This window comes from Podarcis cretensis (genome assembly GCF_951804945.1).
Source record: "Podarcis cretensis genome assembly, chromosome: 6".
Taxonomy (NCBI): domain Eukaryota; kingdom Metazoa; phylum Chordata; class Lepidosauria; order Squamata; family Lacertidae; genus Podarcis; species Podarcis cretensis.
The window spans coordinates 30,455,797-30,483,369 of record NC_137175.1 but is presented as its reverse complement, the minus strand read 5'-3'; the positions used below and the strand labels follow the sequence as shown (position 1 = coordinate 30,483,369).

Sequence of the window (27,573 nt, the reverse complement as noted above, 5' to 3'; positions counted from 1 at the left end):
CAGCCATCAGGAGGACCAACCTCATGAATCTCCCCCGTTTGTATCCGTCTGTCTCAGGAGACAATGGAGGAGTGCGCCTTTGGGGGTGAAATCAAACTGTTGGAAGGTTACAGAGCCTTTGGTGGCTGTAGAGACCAATATGGGAGAGAGACATGTTTTGTTGCAGCTGAGGCAGATGAAGGTGTCTGGTTATGCTGCTGCACTTAAACCATGCCATTCTCTCTGCGCCCCTCCCAGCAGTCATTCCTCCTCTGGTCCTGCTATGGATGCATGACCTGACTTTGTTTCTCCAGGCACTGTGGTTGTCTGCAAGGGATTCCCACACAGCAGGGTGGATGTTGCCAGCCTTCATGTCACATTTCCAGACATCTTTGTAATACAGAGTTGGTCTGCCAACAGGCCTAGTGGCTGAAATCAGGTTCCCATATAGAGCACATCCTTAAGGATCCCGCATCTTCCATTCTGTGAAAATGACTAAGCCAGCCTAGACATCGATAAGACAGGAGTGTGAACATGCTTAGGAATGTGGGCTTGGAAGAGCACATCTCTGTTTGAGACTCTGTCCTGCTGTGTGTCGTGCAAAATTTTTCTTAAGCAGCAGATGCCGCTTCTGACCATGGGCATAGTAGCCAGGATTTATGTATGGACACCCACCTGCCATCACCCTGTGTCTGGCTCTGTCTAGCAGATTTGGAATGACACATCTCAACATTATTAAAGTTTCCCATCGGATACAACCGATCTGTAGAAAGGACTGAAAGGACCTGAAAATAGAGGCAATGCTTCTGTAATCCAAGAAAACAATTAAAAAACAGAGTTGTTTCAAATTACTTTCTGTTGACTCAGAAAAATCTATCGAAATCTTTCTACTTTTAGTTAGTACTGTAGTAAAAGGAGCAAATAAGCTTTATGGCTACTCTGAGTTAAGTATTTCCATTTATTTACATCATGTAGGCGCAGCTCTTCCTCCCCCCCTCCCCCCCCCCCGCGCTTGGACGTTGCCCCCCACCCGCATCCATAAAACAGCGCCCTCAGCATGCGCGGAGCGGCTCTTCCCTCAGCCGGCCTCCCCTCCCTGCCCCCTCTTGCTCCCCCTGGCGGCAAAGCGAGCCTCCCTCTTCCTTCCCACAATGCCCGTTTAGGCTGCTCTGCCTCGGCTCCAAGATGGCGCAGGCGATATTCGAGGCGCTGGAAGGTATCTACATCTCGATATCGGGGTGGGGGTGTGCGCGTAGTCGGGCGGGCTGAGGCCTAGCGCTGGTTGGGGAGGCGCCGCAAGGACAGACGCGGCTGTTCCACGCCGGGCGCCTCCCCTCCCGCCGCTGCGGACGGGGCAGGGGCTGAGAGGAGGACGACGCGGGGCCGCCTCCGGGCAGCGCGGGGGCCGAGGGAGGGTTCACGGAACAGCCGCTCAGGCGGCCCCGCTGCGCCTTTTTCCCGCGGAGGAGCAGCAGCTGCAGCAGACGCTGCCAGCCTGCGGGCGCGGCTCTTCCCGCTACTGCCGGACTCGGGGGGCGCAGGGAGGCGACGGGTGTCCTTCTGGGTGCGATTTTGTACTGCAGGATCTAAGCAAACAGACTTTCCTACACCCCTCAACGATACCTCAGTTTCCTCTTCCTTCTAAAGCAGGGTTTTCCAAAGCTGGACTACAACTTCCATCATCCCTAGCTGGCAGGATCAGTGGTCACAGATGATGGGGATTGTAGTCCAAAAACAGCTGGAGATCCAAGCTTGGAAAACCCTTGGAAAATTCCTTCAACATCTGCCACTTTAAAACTAGGTTGAGCTTCTTGTGCTCTTGGAAAGGTTGCCCCACAGAGTGGATGGCTGCTTGTTAATCAGTTGTAAATTAGGGCTTGTTCCTACACAAATGGTGCTTAAAATTGGTTTTTTATGTTCCCAGTGTCTTAATTCACATACCTTCATCTTGGCCAAAATGTCTTCTCTAAGAACATGCTGGATCAGATACACCATCCGACTCACCCAGCACCTTGGTTTTCTACCACGGCCAGATGTTTCAGGGAATCTCACAGAGAACCATAGAATCAGTGTTAGAAACAGAGATATGAAAGCAAGGGGCTAAATGGCAGCTTAAGCCTAGGTTATGGGCGCAACAACGGAATGTCTAGCTGCACTTTTTTATAACCAGAATACAAAGCTGAAAATGAATGAACTGCAGCTAAAATATTATGTTCATTTTTCACATGGTCTAGTCCAGGGGTCTGCAACCTTTAAGACAAAAAGAGCCACTTGGACCGAAGGGAAAAAAAACTGGGAGCCGCAAAACCATTGCGACATTTAAAACAGTGGGGAGTGTCGGGGCACACAATGCGCCTCCTCCCCTCGCTAGTATCCACCCCGGAGCCGCGGCAAAGGTGTAAAAGAGCCACATGCGGCTCCAGAGCCGCGGGTTGCTGACCCCTGGTCTAGTCCTTCCCTTGCCCACCCCCCTAATATTCTTAAGAGGGTCTCTTCTCTAGTCTTCAGAGAGTAGCTGGAAGTGGGGAGGCAGAAAAAGGGTCTACCTTTCTTTCTACTCTGAAGAGTGCATATAGGTTCATGATTTGTAGCCATTATTCTCAATGGATTTGTCTAATTCTAAGCCTCCTGAACAAGTAGCCATCACATCTTGTGGCATTGATTTCTATAAATTAATTGTGCACTATGCAAATCAGTGCTTTTCTGCCCAAAATCTCTTCCTGATCTATTTAATTGGATGACCCTGAGTTCAAGTATGATGAGAGGTGAAAACATTTAATTTTTCTGTGCTGTGGCATAATTACTTTCTCAATTTGCCATCACACATGTTCATAAATAGAGCAACAAGGGCTAAAAAGCTATCACAGATTGTCTTAGGTGATCATGCGATGCTGCTATGTGGTACTGATGTTTTAGAGCAGGTTGGGCAGATTTCAGGCATGTTGGGTCTACTTAGTGTTCAACTAGAACCCCAAATCTGTGAACTGGAATCATATGTGAAGGACATACAGTTAGAATGAAAAAACAGGTTGCCTCTGAAAATGTTTTGATCTTAGAAATCTAATTTCAGTACCAGAACTGCATCTTCTCACACAAAAGTTCATTCCTGATTAGCTTCCTTCATTTCAGCAACCTCACAGGGGTGTTGTGACTAGATACAGAGGAATATACAACTCAGGATCATAGAATTACTTCCTGTATTGATGGAAAAAAGAACTGTAAGGTCTTAAGTGGACATCAAATAAAATAAGTAGTTCTTTGTCCAGAATCTAGATGATGTATACCTTTTAATGCATTCTGCTGGTTCTGTCTCTTTATTTTGTGAATGCAATTTTTAAGCAAGCCAGAGAGACAAGACAGCAAGAAAAACTGTGGTAATATTTACAACACAAAAATTAAAATTCAGAGGGTTCCTGTTTTGGAGAATGTGAAAGCTGCAACCACAAACATATTTATCAGGAAGATATGGAACTCAATGGCTTGTATAGAAATGGGAAATAAGGATGCTTGAAACTCACTGAAACTACCAGGGGTAAGGGTGAACTTAGGCATACTCAGAGTAGACCCACTGAAGTGACTGGACTTGCCTTACTCTGTTGATTTCAGTGGGCCTACTATGAGTATGACATTGAATTTAATTCTAAGGCCACACAAAACATTTAAAGCACCATGATACCATTTTAAACAGTCCTGGCTTCCCAATCCTGGGAGCCTGTTCCTATCACAGAACTGCAACTCTCAAAGTGGTTTAACAAGCCCTCTTCACAGGAAACTCCCAATTATATCAGAACTCCTTTTAATCTTGCATTGTGACTGCGTAGCTTCATAAGCATGGAAGAGGGCCAAGGGAACCATTTAAAAACAGTGATCACTTCCTTCTCTGTGCAGTATCTATCCTGTCTGGACACAGAATCTGTATTGGTTTAGTTAGCCCTAAAATTCATCCTTCCCTTTCAAATTTAATAGTGTAGTGGTTGACCATAACATATATGTTACGGTGATTTTTTTGGAAGTTTCTCCAGTACAGGTTATTTGCTAGCTTTAATCCGTGTTTCAGGTTCAGTAAAATACTTCCCATGAACCTGCAGAAAACTTAGCTGGCTTTGATTGATATGCGTATTTCTTTAGAAGTGGGGCTCACTTCCTAGTAAGTGTGTTTAGGTTTGCAATCTAAATGTGTGCAAGAGTATAAATGATGCATTTCTAACATTTACTTTTGGTAGCACCCCCCCCCCCTGTGAGATTGACACCTGATGTCATAAAGATGCAGCTGGGCTAGAAAGTGGTGCAGCTGATCAATGGCACTTGCAAATACCCATAAACAGTGCTTTGAAGCCCCAACAATCACCCAGTCAGTGGGTCTTGCATATAGCCATGCACAGGTTGTTGAAGCCCTGACAAGCAGCTGATTGGTGGCTACATAGAGCAGATTGTGGTATTTTCTATTTCTGACAATCAACATTGTTGGGATGTCAAGTGCCACACCAGGCTTTTTTCATGCACTGATGATCAGCAGATTGTTGAGGCTTCAAAGCACCGTGTATGGTGTTGTCAGATGATTGTCAAGTGAGCAGGCTTGCTCCAGTTCCCCACCCATTTTAGTGCTTTTTAGTGATGAGCCTTTTAACCCACTTATTCCTACACTTGTCTACTAGAAATAATCATTCTGCTTTTACTGGTAGAATCTTAGAAAGAAAGCCTTAGCAATATTGTCAATCTTGTTGCTTTAATAGAGTAATAAAACATGTTAGGTTTAAAAAATTGTGGGGTATTGATATCATAAAAGGTAAAGGTAAAGGACCCCTGACAGTTAAGTCGAGTCACAGACGACTCTGGGGTTGTGGCGCTCATCTCGCTTTATAGGCTGAGGGAGCCGGCATTTGTCCACAGACAGTTTTTCCAGGTCATGTGGCCAGCACGACTAAGCCACTTCTGGCGCAACGGAACACCGAAACCAGAGCAGCGCACTGAAACACCGTTTACCTTCCCACCGGAGTGGTACCTATTTATCTTCTTGCACTTTGGGGTGTGCTTTTGAACTGTTAGGTTGGCAGGAGCTGGGACCGAGCAATGGGAGCTCACCCTGTCATGGGGATTCGAACCGCCGACCACCTGATTGGCAAGCCCAAGAGGCTCAGTGGTTTAGACCACTGCGCCACCTGCATCCTTATTGATATCATAGTAAAGGTAAAGGTACCCCTGACAATTAGGTCCAGTCATGTCCGCCTCTGGGGTTGAGGCGCTCATCTCGCTGTATGGGCCGAAGGAGCCGGCATTTGTCCGCAGACAGCTTCCGGGTCATGTGGCCAGCATGACTAAACCGCTTCTGGCGAACCAGAGCAGCACACGGAAACGCCATTTACCTTCCCGCTGGAGCGGTACCTATTTATCTACTTGCACTTTGACATGCTTTCGAACTGCTAGGTTGGCAGGAGCTGGGACCGAGCAACAGGAGCTCACCCTGTCACGGGGATTCGAACCGCCGACCACCTGATCGGCAAGCCCAAGAGGCTCAGTGGTTTAGACCACTGCGCCACCCGCATCCTTATTCATATCATAGTAAAGGTAAAGGTACCCCTGACCATTAGGTCCAGTCGTGTCCGCCTCTGGGGTTGAGGCGCACATCTCACTGTATGGGCCGAAGGAGCTGGCGTTTGTCCGCAGACAGCTTCCGGGTCATGTGGCCAGCATGACTAAACCGCTTCTGGCGAACCAGAGCAGCACACGGAAACGCCGTTTACCTTCCCGCTGGAGCGGTACCTATTTATCTACTTGCACTTTGACATGCTTTCGAACTGCTAGGTTTGCAGGAGCTGGGACCAAGCAACGGGAGCTCACCCCGTCGCAGGGATTCGAACCGCTGACCTTCTGATCAGAAAGTCCTAGGCTTTGTGGTTTAACCCACAGCGCCACCTGTGTCATAGGTGACTGTAAATCAAAAGGTTAAAAAAAAGTAGAGGAGAAGGGAAAAGGTTATATTATAATCTGGTTGGAACACGGGGGTCTTGCAGCAGAATGCACAATATGCTTGATAGTTAAAAAAATTCAAATCCAGTGTTTCTGAATACAGTCCCTCTAACCACCATTTCTGTTTCTCCAGGTATGGATAATCAGACGGTTCTGGCTGTTCAGTCTTTGCTAGATGGCCAGGGAGCAGTAACAGATCCATCAGGACAAACCGTCAACACATCCACCACCATCCAGTCCATGGGTGAGCCCTTCTCTGCATTCCAAATGAGATGGAAAGAAAAGAATCAGAGGTCCCATCCCCCACTATTGGTTTATTGCAAGGATGCAGAATCTCTGGCCTTGGACTGTGCCCATGCAGAAGGGCAACTCCTCCTCAGCTTCTTTGCTGACTTCCCTTGCTCCCTAGCCAGCATGGAAAATTGCAAACTGCAGGCTCTTGGGGCTTGATTTTGTTACTATGAACCCTGGCATGGGGGTGGGGAGCGCCTGTAATGCTCCCAGTTTTGATTGGCCACCCTATGTGCTAGACTGGCACTTTTGGGTGGGAGCCCCATATCTGTGGAATTCCCTCATAGGGTACATATGCTTGTTCCATTCCTTGCTGACTTTTAAATGGATTTTGTAAACCCATTAATTATGTGCTGCATTTAATTAAGATGCTGTACTTTTTAATGTTTTACATAGCTGTTGTTGTTTTTCTAAAAAAATTATTAAACATGTTCTTGGTTTACAAAAGTATGTGCATTGTCTCTACCCAAAGCTGCTGGTTTTAAGCTGTTTTAAATTGTTCTGGATAGCTGAATGCCAACATTTGTATGGATTTTGTGGTGCTGTGAAGGCATTTTTATTTCAGCAGGCATTTCCAGGATATTAATTTTATCTGGTCATTTTTGCATATGGGATGCAGGGTTGTTGTTTAGACTGGCATGCATTTTTTGTTTGTTTATTTAAGGCATTTTTACTCCTCACTTCAATGAAAAGGGCTCTTATAGTGCCTTAATGAAAAAGACATACCACCAAAGGAAAGGGAGATGGAAAGGGAGGAGGGGGAAAGCAAACTTAGGCACCAATTTTTAAAGTTACCGATGTTAAGATGACCAGCTGGGATGGAAGCAGTTCAGCATGATGCAGCCATTGCTAGGTGATTGTTGAGGGAGAAGATAAACTAAGGTCTATCAGCAGAGCTGATGGACTAGCCCTGTTTCCCTTCTCTCCCTCTGTGGTTTCCTCCCATTGACCGAATTCTGCAATTGCCAGGACTACAGACACCTGCAGGGTGTGATATGAAGTCTGGATTTGCATATTGCTGTTTATTGGGTTGGCTGTGGTACTAGATGCCCTTGGAGTTTTATTAGGGTTTGTTTGCTTGTTTTAAATTTCTCCTACAAATGGTGATAGAATTTGATTTGCTTTCTTCCTCTCACTCTAGATTGGCGATGTACAATTTGGTCCTAAACATCATTGGCTCTTGCTTTCAAGTAAATCTGCATTGCAGCTCCATCATAATTAATAAAGGTGGAATTTAGAATTAGAATAGTATTAAAATAGATTAGATTAGAATTAGAAACGTGACATCTGGCTTTCCTACTGCTCTTGTATGATATTGCATCAAGGCTTAGAGGCTTTTAAAAAAAAATTTGAAACAGTAACAAAACAAGTATACTTACACCAGCAAGTGCTACACAGCACGCAATCAGCAATATTTGATCAACAATTTATATATGAATAAACTTTACAGTGCCATTTTGAGCATTTTCCTGTGCTTTTGTCGTTTCATCTCTTACATCAGAGTAATAGCACAATTGGGAAGCTCACCTGCCTCAGGTGGCACTTTATGTAGCATTTGTGTTTTGCTTCCTGTGCACAAAGTGTAAATGGGAATGGTTGTTTCCAAATGTGCAGTGGGCATGCCAGCCCTGCTTTCCAAGTGCTTGTCCACTCAATATTTCCTAGTGTTTGACGATATGCAGCTCTTTCATTTGTATAGGCAGAAAAATGTGATTTGCTGTATAAACAGGTGACTTTTCTTGAGGTAGAAACTGCTTTTAGAAAGCTAACCATGAAGAGAAATCCCACTGTTTGGCAATTCACTTGCCTCTGGCTAAGAGCTTCTGTTCTGGCCTAAAAGGCAAATTTACTTCCTCTTGCTGAAACTCTATTTTATTATTTGAGTGCGGCAATTGAAAAGGACTCAGGAGTTGGATCAATAACTTCTCTCTCTTTTTGACTGCAGATGATGAAGATGTGTTTCTTTGTGGGAAATGTAAGAAGCAATTCAACTCACTGCCTGCATTCATGACCCACAAAAGGGAGCAGTGTCAAGGCAGTACACCCTCGTTGGCTACAGTTTCACTGGCTACTAACAGCGTCTACACACCATCCATTACCTCGGTGCAGCAGGCTCAGACCACAAATCGTCAGGTATAGATGTTGAACTCTCTGAGATCTCTGTGCCATTAACAGTGAACTACATGATAAAACCCTAAACCAGCACTAGCAGTCCAGAAGAGATGAGGGTACAAAGTATATTTGGAACTGCTGAGAGATCTGCAAGGATTTCTGACTTCCAGTTGTGTGGCAATGGCATAAACTTTTGTATCCTGCCTTGGATCAAGGCTGGCCCAGCCATTAGGCAAGGTGAGGCCACTGCCTCAGATGGAGCGTCCCCAAAATGGCTTGAGATCTCAGCTGAAATCACTGGTGGCAGAGGCAGCAGGGCAGGGTGGCGCTTCCCATTGCACCTCAAACGGTGAAACACACCTTGGATGTTGTAGTAGTGGCAGATAATAACTGCATCAGCAGTGGACTTGGACTAGATTACCTTTGAAGAACTTTCCGTCTGCTTCTGTGATCTTGTGAATTTGAGACAAGCTTCCGGATCTCAATAGAAATGCATTAATATCAAACACCTGCATTTTATCCCTACATGAAAATTTTAAAATGAATTTATGAATTCATTGTAGTTAGTTTTAACTCCCTTTTCCCAGTATTTTATCCTATTGTTTTTACTTGAGTAAGCCCCAGATATCTTCCCTGTTTGTGTTTTGTGGCAGCACCTTCTCTGTATATTCCTTGAATGTGGACTTGATAGAATGCCCAACTTAAGTTCTTGCAAAATTAAATATATATATATATTAAGCCTTTTAATTTAACTGCAAGCAGATGATTATTCCATTTCTTTCCCTCTCGAAAAAAGAAAAGAAAAGCCAACAGACAAACAAAAACAACCCCAGAGAAGGGAAACTTGGGTTCTAGATGAGCTGTTGCCTGTTGAGGATCCAGACATATCACTTTGGTTTGACTACAAATATCATGGCTTTGGGCTTGGATTAATTAAATTTGTCTGTTCTCTGTTAAATTTCTCCTGGAGACATTTCAAGTCAGTGTATGAATGTCACAGTAGAGCCATATAATCTGAATACAGTAAAATATCCACATTATGAGACAGAGGTGTCGCAAGAGTTTAATGATACAATGTTTGTGAAGTGCTTTGTATGCTCAGATTGTGGTATAAATGTCAAGTGTTGCTTTCCATTACAAGGTTTTTAGACCATTCTTCTTATGCTCTTTCTAGCAGAGAGAGAAAGATTGCATTGATTAATGGATTTTTTCCTAGCCTATTTTAATGCAGTTCACAAGAACTAAGCTATTCTTTCTGAGCTGAGATCCAACATAAAGGATTTTAAAGAATCTCTTCCTCCTAACAGATCTCTACCTATATTACCGTCCCACCCTCTCCTTTGATCCAGACATTAGTCCAGGGGAATATCTTAGTGAGTGATGAGGTCTTGATGTCAGCTATGTCTGCTTTTACAACCCTGGACCAACCAATGTCCACAGTACAACCCTCTGTGCAGGTAAGCAGAATGTTTTTATGTCCTTTAAGATGCATACATGCTCTAACAAATTAAAGTATATAAGAGGTTAGAGATAATTTTGTGGGGATAATGACACACAAAAATTAAGCTTTTGGCTTCAGACTCATCAGAACATCTCTGCACTGATGGCAAAATTAACATAGCGTGGAGTACTAAATTAGTGGTAACTGTTGAAGCAGGTAAGATACGTTATTGCCATTGCATAGTAAACTTTGTGTATGTCAGTGGCAAAAAAGGCAAGTAGAATATCATGAAGCATTGTAAAAGGCATGGGATATAATGATTGTAGAAATTCATGGTGTGCAAATAGCACAAGTATGTGTGATTCTAGTGATTCCGTTTAAGAAATAAAATAAAATAAAGCTGGAGAATAGAGGCAATACAAGCTTTTGTGTGCCCACATCACCAAGCACAACTTTTAAGGCACGAAGAAGGAAATCCAAATTTATTACAACATTTTAACTCTGATGTTACAATTGCAACAGGCTCTTTGCAGATACCAACACAGATAACATTTTTTTTCATTACATGTCAACCATACTCAATGTGGAAAGATACTTGTTTGCTACAGGTAGTTTTACCCACAAAAGTGATCTTGGCTTATGAATGGGACTCCTCGAGTCTGGGAAATCTGATGCTCTCTTCCAAAGCTTGCTAATTTATCATCCTATCTTTTTAGAGCAGCCTGAATATGCATACTGGAGCTGGCTACCTTTCTCAACCACCACCTCCTCCTCCACCCCCACCACCGCCACCTCAGCCTCCTCCTCCCGCACCTCAGTCTCTTGGAGCGCCAGGTCAGGCCAACTCAGGCAGCAATGGAGTGGTGGAAGTGTACAGTGCATCAACCCCCATGGCTGGGAATAGCACAGTAGAGATACAGAATCTGGGGATGCAACCCTACCCACCTATGGAGGTAAAGCTTATTTTATTTTTTATTTTGTTGACCCACATAATGCAGTATGGTTCCAAGTGTTGCTTATTGCCTTTCCCCCTGAAGGGCGCACGATCTCTGGCTACAAGAAGACTGTGATAAAATGCTATTTCTGCTTCACTTAGCCTCAAAATACTATTTATCAAAGAAATTAGAGGTGCAGCAAGATGAACAAGCTTGTCTTCTAATCAGTGATTATTTTCTCTGTGAGCAAAATAGTGATCAGAAAGATGTCAGCCAGCTGCAGGGAGTTGAGGGAACAAGGAAAACGATTTATGGGCAACAGGAATCGATGGATGTGGAGAGGCTGCTAGAATCAAGCATGTGTCGCTGGCCCAATGTGATTAAGAGGGAACATCATATAGTTGTCAACAAGTAGAAGAATGTCAACGCTAAACCAGGAGGCAGAGGGTTTGTTTAGAAAGCTACTAAGAGATGGAGTTCATGAAGTAACAGGACAAAGCCAGGAAAGCCTAGTAAGTAACCTAGCCTGAGTATTAAGACAATAGTCCAAGACAGAATTGCATCTTTGAAGAGCACACACTGCTGAAGCTCTTTTCAAAACATTTATTTTTTTGACATAACTGTTAATTTGGGAATAAAATGAAAATCTTGCAGATAGAAAAAGCATAATCAGATGCTACACAGAAAAAAAGAAATGTGGCAGGACCCTTTGCCTAATTTTGTTTTTGTTGAGTTCATACCAGATAAAGCAGGGGCCACAGTGAAGAGGACTGGCTCTCTAGAAAGCACTATCTCCCCATTGCACTAAATTATGTATGCATCTGATACCATAACACAGGTTTTACTTTGCATATGTAAAATAAATTTGATGTATTCTCTAATCTTAATCATAGATCTTTATATGATTTATATCCCACCTTTTGACTCAAAGAGCTCTCAGTTTGTCTGAGAAAGAAAGTCCCACTGTCTTCTGCATTCAAGTTCTAAAAAGTGACTTCAAGTTCTATAAGGCAATGAAGTCAGTTGTTAAATGTTTTGATTCGGTTCTGGTTCAAGAGTGTCTGAAGTTGCTCTGGCTACTTGGCATTTCTCTGGAATCTGTTCAGTTCCATTTCACATGAGAAAACGTAAATATCCATTGCACTACTGAGTTGTAAAGCTGGGTGGAGTATGTTAATTTGATACAACTAAATGTTAAGTCATAATTCATATGACCTTCACTAGATAATTCCCATTGTGCCTTGCTTTTGACTTCTCAGCCCTTTGAGAGGACCGTGAGCAGAAGCCAAGACAACTCACTTCTCTTTCCACACTGCATTTAGGATGATAAACACATGTTTGAAATTAGACCACACTTCATTTATTTTTATTTATTATTACATTTATATCCCACCTTTCCCCCCAAGAAGCTCAAAGTAGCATACAGAGTTCTTCCCTTTCTCATTTTAGCCCTGTGAGGTAGGCCAGTCTGAGAGATGGTGACGGAACCAAGGTCACCTGTGAGTTTCGTGGTTGAGTGAGGATTTGAACTCCGGTTTCCCAGATCCTAGCCTAACACCCAACCACTACACCGTGCTGGATCTAGCATGTTGAACAGAATATTAAATGTTTAGACGTGGAAACATCTTTTCAGAGTTGTCAATGTTGTTACTACATTTTCAGCATGTTTTCATCAATAATTTCTATTTTAGGTGCCCAATCAATGTGTGGAAACCCCAGTGTACCCCTCCCCTCCAGTATACAGTCCAGGGAAGCAAGGTTTTAAGGCTAAAAGCCCCAACACTGTTGCCCCCTTGAACAATGCCTGCGGAGGAAATGTGACCAATTTTGATCCGGCTTCAGCTGCCAAGAACCGTCGTCTTAAGACAGACAGCAGCCTGCTAGAAGGTAAGGCTTCTTGCCACCAGTGTTTGCTGTAACCTTTTCCACAGGTGGGCATCAGAATCTGAGAATCTGTCTATTTGTAAATGGATGTTAAATGCCTCACGCTTCCTTTTCCACACTTCCACTACATAACATTTGAAATAGAATTTTCATGTTTTTACCTCTAAGGTGATGCATCTGCAGTTTTCCCATGTTGGGAGCTTGTGCATATCTCCATAGTGCAGGGGGATAGACGATACAAATCAATATTTTAGATGATGCAGACCAATGAATTAAAATACTTGTGTGGGCTTAATAGACTGCTATGAGTGTTTTTGCAGCTAAGTGTTTTTTCAGGTGTGCATCACACATTGCGGAATTCCTACACAGAAAGCCCTTCCTCGCTGGAATTAGCTTGCAGTCTGCTTGTGGATTGTCTGCTGTCGCTATTACTTGTCCTGCGGGGGTAGGTGGTGGGTGGGATTTGTGCATATTTACACAGTGGGAACTTAGAGCCGTTGCCTAAGCAAGTGCTGATACGTCCCACTACAGAAAATCAGAATGTCTGTTTTCCTCATCAGTATTTTCAGGAAATTATGACGTTTGTTATAGTCCATTAAAGCTTGTTATTTTTGTTACTCTGGTGGTAGAGGAGTTGCTGCGGTGCTGTTCCTTCCTGTGCCACCAGATGATGTGAGAAGCCCTGACTACACAGGAGGAGCCCATGCCAGTGTAATCCCAGTTTCCATATTATTAACACTGATATGGGGAAAATCCAAAGTAGGAATTCCTGGTTTGAGGTTTCTCACCCCAGTAATGCAGAGTTTGAAGTGTTGAAGCAGCTCCATAAGCACAAGGGGCAATGCGATTACTGGGCCTAAGTAGCTTATTTTGCCCACTAAGGAACCTACTTCTTAGCTGAGATTATTGGCCACCATAACTGTTACCATGCTTCACTTTCATCCCAACGTTAGACATTGCCCCCAAATACAGTTCTAGCACAATGGAGAGCGAGGGAGTAAGAATCCACGACAGTGGCCTCCCCAATTTGAGCTCATGATTATTTCCTACCACTTTATTTCAGGGAAACCCAAGTCACCAAAACTGAAATGCACATACTGCGATAAGGCATTCACCAAGAACTTTGACCTGCAGCAGCATATCAGAAGGTAACGTTGGCATTCTAAATGAGGCATACAGATTATGGCTAATTGGATAGGATGAGGGATTGGCTGGACAACTCTGAGCAACAGGTCACTTCCCTTTGATCCATTCTTCCATGCTGGATAAGACTTTGAAAATCAATACTATTTTGCTGCTAGGTCAGTGTGGTCCCCAAAAAGTTCAACATTGGCCTCAGAATGGCCTGAGTGGGTAAATGCGTGTAGTTTGTGAAACCTAAATTCAGCCACAGCTCTCAGCTGATAAAGCCACCAGGTCTTGCAGGGCTACACCACAGCCTGTTGCCAGCCTGCCAAATTGGGCCTGCCAGTCACTCTCCTGACTAGCCATAAGTGATCCTGCTGGGAACAATAGCTTCTAGGCTGCCACATTCACCTCCCATTTTGCATCCCAACACTTAGAAACAGTCTGTCCACATGCTCCATTTTACCTGGGCTTTTCATCCTTGGTTTGAAGGGTTTTTAAGTATTTGGTAGAGCAGGATCTGCTGGACTGTCCTTTTTATTTGTAACAATTTGCTTCTTTGTTAGGTTTTTATTATGTTTATTGTAATTCATTTTAGTATTTTTTATTGTGTCTGTAAGTGCGTTGAGTCATTTTTATGAACAAAGCGACTAAACAATAGCAAGAATTCTCCAGTTTTTGCTTTGTGCTTCCAAGCCAAAGTTTCTGCTCCTCTTGCCAGTAACCATTTAGTAGTTCCTGCTTCCCAGTACCACTTCCTGCTTCCCTGGATAGACTTCTTAGTGGCAGGAATTCCACTTCATTTTGACACTGTTTTTAAAAAGCTCTTTACTGTATTTTGGAAATCAAACCTGTTACCTTTGCCGAAAAGGAGCTGGAGCAGTGTGGCTATTCCCCTGTGGAGAGATTCTGCCTTACCCTCCCTTATGCAATCTCCTTTTTTCCTTCAGTCACACAGGGGAGAAGCCATTCCAGTGCATCGTATGTGGTCGTGCCTTTGCCCAAAAGTCCAACGTGAAAAAGCATATGCAGACGCATAAGGTGTGGCCACCAGGAATTGGGTGTACCATCTCTCGGAGCTCTGTCACTGTGCAAGTCATGGCACTCAACCCCAACCAGCAGGAGGATGAGGAGAATGCAGGTGCATTACATACTGGTGGGATGGCCAGTTGACTGGTGACCTGCTCCCCAAACCTCTGAATAATTATGCTTCTACTTGCTTCTACCTGTCTTGGTCCCTAGGACTTGGAAGGATTGGAGAGTAGATTTATGTATACTACTGACTTCAAAATTTATTGGATCATGAATGTAGGGGCCAGGTTTTCAAGCTACGACTGCGTCACAATCCATTATTTTGTACTCTCCATCCATGTTATCTCTCCCCTGCCCCAGCCCTCCTCCTAATTTGAAAGCTTTGCACAGTAGTGGGATCTGGCAGTAGGAGACAAATCCATAATTCTTTGTCTCTGAGCTCATTTGGATGTGTTTAGATAGTGATCATGAATCCCCAGACATGGGGCAGGCGAAGGGATGCTAGTCAGTATATTGTACTTGCGAAGCACATGGTTTATTCCTAAGATTTAGTTGCTTCATGTGAGAACTATCCATGGAACAGAGCCTGTTTAGCCAGTGACTTCATGTATTGCATAGCTGACATCCTAAATATCCCTGGTACTAGCCATGGTTGATCTTAAGGAATTAGTTGAGCCTTGCACTCCAAATCATTTGTACATGATGGTCCAGTTACTTTGCCCTGAGCCAGACATTGGATGGCAATTTGTCAGCCTGTCCTAGCCAATCTCTTTACCACCTTGTCAGCTAATTAGTTGGGTGGGAAGGGTATTCCCATCCCAGCTATAGATGGGTATACCAAAACAGAAGGGATCAGCTACAGGTGTAACAAGTCTGAAAGTGCAGAATGAATACTGGCTGCAAATTACAGTGAACTTAATTTGACTAGCTGGCAGAGAATGACATTTGGTGCTTCCCACAGTACTACCTCCTCTCCACAGTGCCTAAGGCCTCTCGCCAACCAAGGGTAGATCTTGACCTAGTTATCACCGATGCAATAAATGTGTATCTAGGCTATGCCCACTTCAAACTACAGTTTCTATATGTCACATAGAAAACGGGTATTTCAGAGCTAAGGCTAGGCAATAATCCTTCCTGGCATCAGGTTTGTTGTATTGAGGGTCATTCAATCATGTGAGCTCTCACCTGCAGTTTGAAGCGGTATGGTCCAGGCCCACATTAACCTTGCCAAGAACTAGAGCTTTGATCAGCAAGTTCCTCTGTCATTTAAACTCTAAAATACCCAGAGCAGAGATCTCACTCCTTAATGATAATGCATATTAAGTGAAAAGAACAGGGAAGGGAAAACGAAGAGAAGCTGACGTGCCCCACCCCCAGCTTTGCATTTTGGAAGGGAGAGCTGGCTGGCTGTGATTTGAGATGAGTGATAGGATATTGTATGAAAATGCACAGCTGACCTTGGTTGTATGTTCTTAGAATAACAACAACCACAACTCTAGTAACACCCTAAGCTGAACCTCTAATATATATGTGTCTTGGCTATTTCCTCCAGGTTTGAACACGGTTCCTAGAAGCAGCCCCCCACAGCCACAGGTCATGCCTCCTGCAGAAGAGCATGAGGCTTGCAAACTGGAAGCTAAGCAAGTGGTCTTGATAGACAGTTCTTACCAGTGCCAGTTCTGCCCCAACAAATTCTGCACCTATTTCCAGTTGAAATCGCACATGACCCAACACAAACATGAACAGGTGGGTGCCAAAGTCAAAGGATGACTTCCCCCCGCTCTTCTAAACTCTGTACTGATCTCTGACTTACAGAAGTAAGAAATGGTGCATAAAGGACAAAGGTGATAGGATCCAGTTTTCCTTTGTGCAAAATGCAGGCTAATTTGGCATGGAATGTTGATTTCTTTATTGAGTCAGACCAATGATCAGTCTAGTCTAGTAAAATCTTGCCTGGCTGGCAAAGGCTCAGAAATGCTTCAGCCAAAGATGCTAGAGATGGAGCCTGAGACATTATGCACACAGAAATGTGTTTTTGTACAACCAATCTGCAGCCCTCCTGCAGACAGTACGCTCTATTCCTATCCAAGCTTCTGGGTAGGAAAAGCACAGTAAAGCTAAACGATTGCTCATTAAATTTCTTATAGCTTAGGTCCCTTTTGATACCCCTCTCCAAAAAGGTTTGTTTTAGTGTAAGAATTACCTGCCTGTAAAAAAGTCCACCTCATTTATGTCTGCCTGAGCCACTGTCTTGGATGGGTCCCCATGCATACTTTGCATGCAGATGATCTCAGGTTCAATCCCTGGCATCTCTAGGTACTGCTGGGAAAGACCCCTGTCTGAACCCCCAAAGAACTACTCTCAGTCAGTATAGAGAATGCTAATCTAGATCAGTCTGGTTTGACTCGGTAGAAGGCATCTTTCTACGTCCCCTGACTTGAAGGAGGCAAATCGAGACTAGTAACTCGTACAGAGATACAACCTGTAGCCTCCCTCTAAGGGTAGGTCATTCTGTACTCTCTCTAACTGAACGAGCCACTGCCCACCATCAGTATAGCATGCTTGGAAAGAGAGGTTAGAATAATAAATCATTCAGAGATGGAGCAGGCAACCTCCTTTATAGGAGCGTACAAGAATCTTTAATTACATTTATTATTTTATTTCTCACAGTACACTAGGGTTTGCTTGTTTTCATGATGATAAGCGGTCAGGGTTACCGGTCTAACCATTCTCCTATCACCATTAATGTGCAGGTTTACAAGTGTGTTGTGAAAAGTTGTGCTCAAACATTCCAGAAGCTGGATTCCTTCTTGGAGCACATCAAGAACCATCAGGAGGAGCTGAGCTACCGTTGCCACCTTTGCAGCAAGGACTTCCCCTCCCTCTATGAACTGGGTGTCCATCAGTATTCCCACAGCTTGCTCCCTCAACACAGTCCCAAGAAGGACATTGCCATTTACAAGTACGGTAGTTGTTGGGAAAGTGCTTTTTCCGTCTATGTTTGGAGGGAGCAATTGTACCTTTTGATTTCAAGCTTGATTTTGTTATTGTCAGGGCAAAGAGTTAACATGTATGTGGCAGTCAAGTGATGACAGTGTGAAGATCTGATAAGATCTTAATTGCACTGGCCATCTAATTGCTTTATGGCCTCAATTAGCCCCAGTGGTCCGGCACGCTTCCAGCCAAGCTGCGCAGACCTTTTTCTTCTCCGGTTTCGTCTAGCAGAGTAAAAAACACAGCGGATCAAAACTGTCGCAGTCTGCTTCAGATCCAGACAAACACACGAAGCACCTGTGTGTGTCCAAATTTCATCAGTTCTTTATTGCAGCAAGTATTTACAGCTCAGCATTTCTCAGAATCTCCTGGACTGCTAGCATTCATGGCTTCCGTCCGTCTCTCTCAGAGACACAGAGAGAACAACAACTAGAACTCCTCCCTCCTTCCAAACGTCAGAGAATGGGAGGCACACTCAGAACAAAAATTAACCCAGTAAGTTCTGAAACCCAACACCCCCTCTTGCCTCCATTCCTGACAAGACCTGTGGATGTACCTTTGCAGACCTCTGTGAGATCAATCCCTTCCCCAATGCCTTGCGCCCTCTTCTGGCGTTCCTGTCAGGCATCTGTGGAACATCCTCACAACTCTCAGATTCGCACTGTGCGAAACTTACCCACGCACCTGTGGCCTGATACCTCTCAGGTGGAATTCCCTTCGTTGTGCGACTGGACCTCCTGGGCACAAACTCAGGCACTTCCTCTGACTCACTGTGGTCAGCAGGTGTGTCCTCTGCATCCCGGGATTCCCCCTCTGACTTAACGCGTCTTCGAACCCTTGGGATTACCCTTACAGGAGAACTAGGCTCACTCTTGGGCTCCCTTTTTACAACTTGCGGAGATGCCCCATCCTGCTCCTGACTTTGGTCAGTGAGCTGATCGTCATCAGCAGACTCAGCCCCTGGCTCTCCTTCCTCATCATCAGAATCTTCCTGCTCTGAGTCAGAAAGACATTCTGAAAGAATATCGCGTCTGGCAGGGGTCTTTGACCTTTCCTCCTGCTTACAGAACTCAGCGTGTTTACTGATCAGCAGCTTACTCTGATCACCTGACGGGTACGCAAACCTCCATGCACGAGCCGTTGGCTCATACCCACAGAAGATCATTTTCTGGAACTTGGGTTCACCTGGCCCTCGCAAAGCTTCAGGCACCGGCAGCGAGGCCGTTGATCCGAACTCACGGAGGAAGTGAACCTGTGGCTTCCTCCCGTGAAGCATGAAAAACGGTGTGTCCCCTACCACTGAATTGTAGGACCGATTCCAGGTGAAGCTCACATATTTAACTGCCTCCATCCAAAACTTTGGAGGTAACCCAGAATCTGACAGCATCACCTGTGCAGCCTTAACCAGAGCCTCACTTCTGAGCTCTGCCACCCCCCTCTGTTGAGGAGAAGTCACTGTGTGACTTATCCCTTTCTTGTGAAAAAACTTCTGCAAAGCAGACCCAGTAAACTGTGAACCTCTGTCACTAGCAATTTCCCTGACTCTGGTGGAGAACATTAGTTCCACCTCCTCAATCCAACGACTAATCAGCTGTGCTGCATCTTCCTTGGACTTGAGACCATGTGTCCAGGTGTTCTGCGAAAAATCATCCTGCAGTGTCAGCAGAAACCTGGCCCCTCCCAAACTTGGTTCCTTCATGGGACCCAACAGATCTATGTGCACAAGATCAAAAGGTTTTGTGGTTACCCTCTCCACCCTGGGGTAACTGCACCCTCTTACCTTTGCCTGTCTGCAAACCTGACAATCTAGGACTCTTGCACATTCCGCAATTCTACAGCCTTTGGAAACCTCAGGTAGCACCTGTAGTTCTTCAAGACAGGCATGCGCTGTCTTCTTATGCCACACACACGAACATGAAACATGAGTGGGAACTGTAGCACGCAGGGCTTGTGCTTTCTCAACCTTCCCCTCACCCTCCAGAGACGTTTTAAGAATGAAGAGATCATTCTGCCCCTTTGCAACTCTGACCAGTTGCTTCCCTCCTTTGGAGATTGTACAAACATCGTGTTCAAAGCAAACCTTAAACCCCTTTTTCAACAAATAAGGCACAGATAAAATACAGTGTTGCACTCCTGGCACAATGTAAACTTCCATCTGCTCCTGCAAAACAGAAAACAATACATTTGCAAAGTTAGTCACATTTTTCTTTGTCCCATTTGCAAACTGAACAGTTTTCCCAGCCGGAATTGCCTTGCAATTCCACATCTCGACTGCAGGGGTCTCTGGGATCAGGTGGCAGTTAGCTCCTGAGTCGATTAAAAAACGAAAATTAGTGTGTCTCTCAGAGCTGTCCTCAAACAAAACCATACTGGCAGCCAGCTGATAAGCTTCCTCTTCGCGTTTAGCACGTCCGCTCTGCTCAGCTCCACGTCTGGCTGCCTTGCCAGACTGGTTGCCATGGAAACCTGGCTGGTTCCCGTGGGAAGTGACCTTGGCAACATCCTGCCTTGCCTCTCTGCTCCGGTGGGGGCAGTTGCGACGCAGATGTTCAGTCGAATTACAGATGTAACAACGACGAACGGAAAAAGCCTGGACCGTGTATTCCGCTGGCTTGGCTCCGCCCTTACACCCAGAGCTCCCGGTGCCAGCTTTGCCCTCTCTGTGGCGGCGCTCTTCTTCATCTGATAAGCGTCCTGTGACGTAATTCAAAGTCAGCGTTTGGGGATCCATCGATTCCAGAGTTAGACACAGATTATCATAACTCTTGTCCAGAGAGCTGAGCAAAATGTACACTTTCAGCTCCTCTGAGAAGTTGACTTGTAACAGTCTCAGCTGGTTAAACACAGCCAGCATATCAGTCACATGCTTCCTGATGCTATCCCCAGGACGCAACTTCATCTCAAACAAGCGTCTGGTGGTGTGTATCTTTGCCCCAGCCGTGGTTCTGTGGTGCACCCTTTCCAACGCTTGGTAGGCCTCACATGCATTCTCCAGCGCCTCTACCAAAGGCAGCTGTGAGCCATCCACACTAAGCACAATAGCTCCCAGGGCTTTGTGGTTTTTTCTCTGTGAAGCACGAGCATCTGCAATTTCTGCAGCTGAAGCTCCTGCCGCTGGTGTGGGTAGTGGAGGTCCCTGAACAGCCTCCCACAGCCCCTTCGCTACCAGCCATGCCTTCAGCCTTCTGCTCCACTCTTGCCAATTTTTGCCGTCCAATTTTTCAAACGGAACTACGAATGACTCATGGCTGTCTGCCATTTTCTCCTCTTCCCCGGGGCCCCAGCTGCTGTACTCACGTTTCACCAGTCAGCCCTCCGGCACCCGATTCCTCAGCTGCTTTCTCAGCTCTCTGCCTCAGCGACTCTTGCCTCTCTGCAGCAGGCAAAACACAGAACGCAGACCTCCGCTCTGCTTCAGTAGCGTCTTCCAGCTATTGCCAAGCTGACTTCAAGACTTCAAAGCTCACCGGCAGACTCTTAGCAACAGTTTTATTAGCGGTAATTAGGTCCTCCATAACCTGTGAAGATCTGATAAGATCTTAATTGCACTGGCCATCTAATTGCTTTATGGCCTCAATTAGCCCCAGTGGTCCGGCACGCTTCCAGCCAAGCTGCGCAGACCTTTTTCTTCTCCGGTTTCGTCTAGCAGAGTAAAAAACACAGCGGATCAAAACTGTCGCAGTCTGCTTCAGATCCAGACAAACACACGAAGCACCTGTGTGTGTCCAAATTTCATCAGTTCTTTATTGCAGCAAGTATTTACAGCTCAGCATTTCTCAGAATCTCCTGGACTGCTAGCATTCATGGCTTCCGTCCGTCTCTCTCAGAGACACAGAGAGAACAACAACTAGAACTCCTCCCTCCTTCCAAACGTCAGAGAATGGGAGGCACACTCAGAACAAAAATTAACCCAGTAAGTTCTGAAACCCAACAGACAGAGACTATTTTTGATTGAATGGTTTAAGTAGGTAGATGAAACATCAGATGAAACTGTGGTTTGGGATTTTGGTTTGAGAGTAAGTAAACTATAGTTTGTTGCAATTCAGATGAAATGGCAAAACACTGGTTTTCTAAAAACTAGAAGCAGAAGCTATTAATCTCTGTTGTTTGAAGCTTTAACTAATTCTGTACTGACAAACTGTTGCATCTTTATTTATTTAAAATTCTTACACCTCACTTTGTTGCTCCAAGAGGCTCTCGAAGTGATTTAGAAAAGATTCTCAAAGCAAAACCACTTCAGAAACAGAAATTGCACACTGTCCATATGAAATAAAGGATTTTTAAGCCAGTGAATTAAGTCATTGTCACTGGTCACAGATTAGAGAACATTGTGGCCCTCAGATCTTGAAAGTTATCAGATAATTATAAAAGGTGACTAGGCTTTACTCAGATATTTTTGGGAGCTCTGGTGTCAATGGTCAACTTGGGGTACAAGAACAAGTTTTCTTTAAGCTCTCCATCCCCCAATCCATTCCACCTGCCTCCATTGTTTTAAAGATTAAATTACCTCAATTAAGCAATGTGGGAGCGGGGGGACAGTTTAGAACTGAAAATTAGGAGGAAGTGATTTATCTGTTTATTACAGCTTTAATCCCAGCACTTTTCAAAGCAAAGCACATGGTCCTTCCCCATTCCTTTAGCCTCGCAATCAACCTCCCAGTTCTGTAAAGTAGGTTAGGCAGAGAGTTAGTTACTGACTGATGTCTGGCTGAGCAGAGATTTTAACCCAGATCTCCTGTGCCTAAGCCCAAGCACTCTTAGTCACTACATCACACTGGGGACTCAAGGTTATAAATTGTCTCATTTTCTTCTTTGATAATATTAATAATAAATATCAATGCATACTAAAATTGGACCCTAGTCCTCTAACTAAATGCATTCTTTCTTCTTCCTCCTGCTTCAGGTGTGTCAAGTGTGTAAATAAATATTCTACCCCAGAAGCCCTGGAGCATCACTTACAGACAGCAACACACAACTTTCCCTGTCCTCACTGTCAGAAGGTAGGCAGATGATGGCCTTGACGAAGCCAGTTTACTCTCTTGTGCCATTGGTGGTTTTATTAGCTATTTTCCCTATGATCTCTTATTTATTTGTGCAGGCTTCTTTTCTACCCTATCTTTGTGAGATCTGCTAGGCTGAGAAAATAGATTTATCCAAGACTGCCTACTGAAAGGTTGAGGTTGCATATTGGATGCATGCTAATGTCCAGTTGACCTGTGCAATATTTGCACTGTCACAGGAGCTAAGCATGGGCCACATTGCCCCTGGGTTAACAAGGTGTGTTCTGTCCTATGACTCTTCCTCCCATATTTGGACCTGCAGGAATTGACCATGCAATTATAACTAAAAGAGCATCTCCAAGATCTGTTAAGTCATCGTTCTCTCCGGATGAGAGTTGCACTGCACGTTTTTATGGTGAGCGTCATTTAGAAAAACGTGTGCCCTTAGCCCAGGAGTAAGGGCTGCTGCCTTTCCAGATGGCTGTGCTCTTAGTCATGTGTTGTCTTCTTTTTCCAGGTGTTCCCTTGTGAGAGGTACTTACGACGACATCTACCTACACATGGGGGTGGAGGGAAATTCAAATGTCAGATCTGCAAAAAATTCTTCCGCCGAGAACACTACCTCAAGCTGCACGCTCACATTCACTCGGGTAGGCAATAGCACAGTGCTTCTTTCCTGCATGTTGAACCCATTCATTCTTTGGGGTCTGCTGTTACCATTTCTAGTGATGATCAGCAACCTGCTTCCTAATGTAAGCCCATTGTTTTAAAGTCATTCAGATCAGGCTTGCCCCCCTCCCCTTATAGTCATTATTTTATTGTTTGCATTTCACTTAGCTGTTTGAATAGCTGCAGCCAGCAACTATTGGTTAGGACTGGGGTCAGCAATTTTTTTTAGCAGGGGGCCGGTCCACTGTCCCTCAGACCTTATGGGGGGGCTGGACTATATTTTGAAGAAAAAAAAAGAACAACGACGAATTCCTATGCCCCACAAATAACCCAGAGATGCATTTTAAATAAAAGCACACATTCTGCTCATGTAAAACATGCTGATTCCCAGACCATCCACAGGCCGAATTTAGAAGGCATTTGGGCCGGATCTGGCCCCTGGGCCTTAGTTTGCCTACCCATGGGTTAGGAGGTCACTGTATATGCAACTGATCACCTGGATGAACAAACAGGCAAGTTTTATGTAGAAATGTGACTTCTCTGTTAACACCAGATGTAGTATTGACACTGTTTAAAATGCATCCAACTGTCTACACAGTTCTCAGTAGTGAACATCCAGGCATATGACTCTCAAGGATTGTGGCCAACAGGGAGAGATAGATGAGAGATCTTCGGGAACTTAAGAGCCTGGTTCTGCTGCATCTGTTTTCTGTAGCTCAGCCAAAGCAAGGGGTATTAGAATATCTGTAAGCCAAGCTTAGCCTGCAACTCCCTTGCTGAGTTTATGTCTCTGTCCTACACAGGTGAAAAGCCTTTTAAATGCTCTGTGTGTGACTCAGCCTTCAACAGGAAAGATAAACTCAAACGGCATATGCTGATCCATGAGCCTTTCAAGAAATATAAATGCCCCTTCTCGTAAGTATCACGCTTTCAACAGCAGCCAATAATGGCACTGGCTTTGCAGCCATTAGATGTAAAGTGTAATTCATCTTTGACTAGTTTCTGTTTATAGGCTAACATAGGGCCTTTTGAAGTAAGGGAATAGCCTTTTTGGAGGGAAAAAGGCCTTCTGATTTTGCTGGCTCTGGGATCTTGTCTCTGTGCAGTAGTTACTCTTCTGATTAACCACATTCTCTCTTTTCATTGTTCATTGGAAGACAGTTTAGAAATGAAAGAGCTAGGCAGACAGTGGTGGTGCCTTGCAATTCTAAAGGCACTTCTGGATGGCATCATCACACCTTACATAAGGTGCTTAGACACAGACGTTTGGTTAAACCTCCCCCCTGGCCCATACTCAATTCAATGAACTTTGTTATCATGCAATCCATACTTCTGCTTACAGCAAGAAGGGTTTTACTTGGTTTTGCCTCTCCCTTTTGTCGCTCGTTTGGCTTATTTGCTTGAGTCATTGGCTGCACAGGCATCTTAACAGAATGCAGCTTTAATGTATTTGCTTTATATTTGGTATGAATTGGCAGGATGATGGAGGGTTAGATCTGATGGGTCATTTTGGTTCCTTCCAACTCTTCAATTAAGGATAAACTTGCAGCTCTTCATTGGCACAATACTTGCATTTCTTTTTCAGTAGTCCAGTTTTCCGAAAGCTATGCAAAAGGCAAAAACAGCAAAAAGCATTTTTCAGTTGTCAGGCCAATTTGATCTGCAATGTTATGCTGGCTTTTTTCTTCTTCTTTTGGTATCATGGCAAGGAGATCTGAAAGCTCTGATGATTGTTCTGCTATTTTAAATCATAAGAAACACCCAGCATTACTTGCACACTGCTGAAACAGAACTACATCTGAGACTCCTATCTGTATCATTCAACATCTGATTAAATATTTGTTTTAAATTTTTGTCACAGAAATCATACAGGCTGCAATAAAGAGTTCAACAGACCGGACAAATTGAAAGCTCATATTCTCTCCCATTCAGGTAAATGAAATTCTGGCTCATGCTGCAGATAAACAGGTTCATTTAATTTTCTTCACTCACCTAATTATTGAACCACAGTGATCTTTTTGTTTTTTTCTTTCTCAGCTGCAGGTAAGGGCGGGGACAGTGTAGCTCTCAAGAATATGTCTGAGGCTCTTCAGTTTAGAAAAGAGGTGAATAAGGCAGCGGAAATAAAGGGCGTATAAAATTATGCTTGGTGTATAAAGAGTAGATAGATAAAGTTGAATGGTGGGATATTCAGGACAGACATAAAGAACTACTTCACAGAACACATAGTGGCTTCCACAGAATTTGGTGATAGCCACTAACTTGTATAGCTTTAGAAAGGGATTACCGTATTTTTTGCTCTTTAAGACTCCCTTTTTCCCTCCTAAAAAGTAAGGGGAAATGTGTGTGCGTCTTACGGAGTGAATGCAGGCTGCGCAGCTATCCCAGAAGCCAGAACAGCAAGAGGGATTGCTGCTTTCACGGCACAGCGATCCCTCTTGCTGTTCTGGCTTCTGAGATTCAGAATTTTTTTCTTCTTGTTTTCCTCCTCCAAAAACTAGGTGCGTCTTGTGGTCTGGTACGTCTTATAGAGCGAAAAATACTAATCATGATGGCTATGTACAACTTTCAAGATAAGAGGTACCATTCATTCCTCCATATAGCAGTCACTAGGAAACTACAGTGGAAGGGTGCCATCATCCTCTTGCCCTGGTTATTGGAATCTGATTAGCCATTGTGGGAAACAGGATCCTGGACTAGCTGGGCCTTTGTTCTGACCTGGCAGGGCTCTCTTTATGTTCCTAGTCCACGAGCCCTTTTGCAACTAAGTTGTGTTCTTCTTGATTTAGGGATGAAGATCCACAAGTGCCAATACTGCAGCAAGGCCTTCAGCCGGCGAGCTCACATGGTGGAACACCAGCGCTCTCACACTGGAAACTATAAATACCGCTGCCCTACATGCAGCAAAGGCTTTACACGCCAGAAGTACATGAAGGACCACAAGTGTAGACTGAGTTCAGCCAAGGACAAAGAGCTGCCAGTCAGAAAATCCCAGAAGAAGTGGGGGACTCGTGGGCGGAAAGTGGGGCTTCCTGTTTCAGCTCAGTTGACCTTGACAGAACTGAAAGACAGTGCAGATGGAGGAAACCCTCAGAAAGGTGGTCCCAATAAAGAACAGTTTCCAGTGTCTGACACAGTCCTGTCCATTGTGGTTGGCAGATCAACGGCCGTGTCGGCAACAGACTCTGATCTTGGCAACCCTACCCAATGCAGTGGCATTCCATCCAACCTTGCTCTAGCCGAGTTGCAGCCTGGCTCGGAGAGACCATGTGCCATGCTAGCAGTCCCTGTTTACATTCAGGCTACTGAATAACTCAATAGCACTGTGACTTAATGGGGGAAATAATTCCTCTGCTGTTTGATGGAGATATGCTGCTGCAGGGGATTGGAAATGAATGAAATGGGTATGTGTACTGTATGTGTGCGTGTATGTTTCAGCTGCCATGATGCAGTGATCAGCATTCATAAAGAATTTTGTTGATAAAACTGACAGTAGCTTCCCTTATCCAGATGAATTAATCATGTGGAGCACTGAAAGGTATGGTTGCATGCTTTTCTTTGAAAGATGCTTATTGGTTAACATAATTTATGATGATTCCTGAATCCAGTGAGAAACACAATACAGAATATTGAAATAACATACAAGACCTGATTTATTTATTTTTAATTGTAGTGCATCCCATTTGTAATTATTTTCTGAAATTTGTAATACCCTGTATCTGGACAATTTGTCTTTCCAGCTGTAAGAAAACAATCCTTCGTACTGGGAGTAAATCCATTATGTTTTCCATTTGGAATGTCATTCATAAATGCTCTCAACAGAAACATCTTATGACTCTGATGTATGTAGAAAAGGGACGCAGTTCTGCACAAATATCATGGTCCAGTTAAAATTTGAGCTTTCCCTCATGAACTTACTAGGATTAGCATATGATGAGCAGCAACCTCATATAAAAGGAAACATGCCTAAATGCATGATTTAGAAATGCAAGTGTGCTGCAAGTGTACAGGCAGCTAGTGACTGCATTGTGAAGAAGGGCAGAGAAAAATAACGAGCAATTCTTGCTCAATTCTGTGTAATCAACAATGCCTAATGAAGAATTGGAGAAGGAATGTGAGAGACAGAGGCGAGAGCAGGGAAAGT

General features: G+C 44.3%; 1 protein-coding gene across 3 annotated transcripts; it reads left to right on the top strand.

Moving 5' to 3' along the window:
• Positions 1 to 1,042: 1,042 nt before the first annotated feature.
• On the top strand, positions 1,043 to 27,254 carry ZNF341 (zinc finger protein 341). 3 transcript variants are annotated; one of them, XM_079979126.1, is made up of 16 exons: positions 1,043 to 1,195; positions 6,080 to 6,190; positions 8,183 to 8,370; positions 9,657 to 9,806; positions 10,507 to 10,743; positions 12,417 to 12,612; positions 13,673 to 13,757; positions 14,685 to 14,875; positions 16,319 to 16,512; positions 17,520 to 17,728; positions 22,664 to 22,760; positions 23,278 to 23,410; positions 24,233 to 24,344; positions 25,291 to 25,361; positions 25,467 to 25,534; positions 26,219 to 26,362. In XM_079979126.1, the coding sequence occupies exons 1-16, from the start codon at positions 1,165 to 1,167 to the stop codon at positions 26,222 to 26,224; spliced, it is 2,079 nt and encodes a 692-aa protein (XP_079835252.1). In that variant the 5' UTR covers positions 1,043 to 1,164; the 3' UTR covers positions 26,225 to 26,362. The 3 variants fall into 3 exon arrangements, with proteins under 3 accessions (XP_079835252.1, XP_079835251.1, XP_079835253.1); XM_079979125.1 differs by lacking the exon at positions 25,467 to 25,534 and having other exon boundaries at positions 26,219 to 27,254; XM_079979127.1 differs by lacking the exons at positions 1,043 to 1,195; positions 6,080 to 6,190; positions 8,183 to 8,370; positions 25,467 to 25,534 and having other exon boundaries at positions 9,674 to 9,806; positions 10,512 to 10,743; positions 26,219 to 27,254.
• Positions 27,255 to 27,573: the final 319 nt, after the last annotated feature.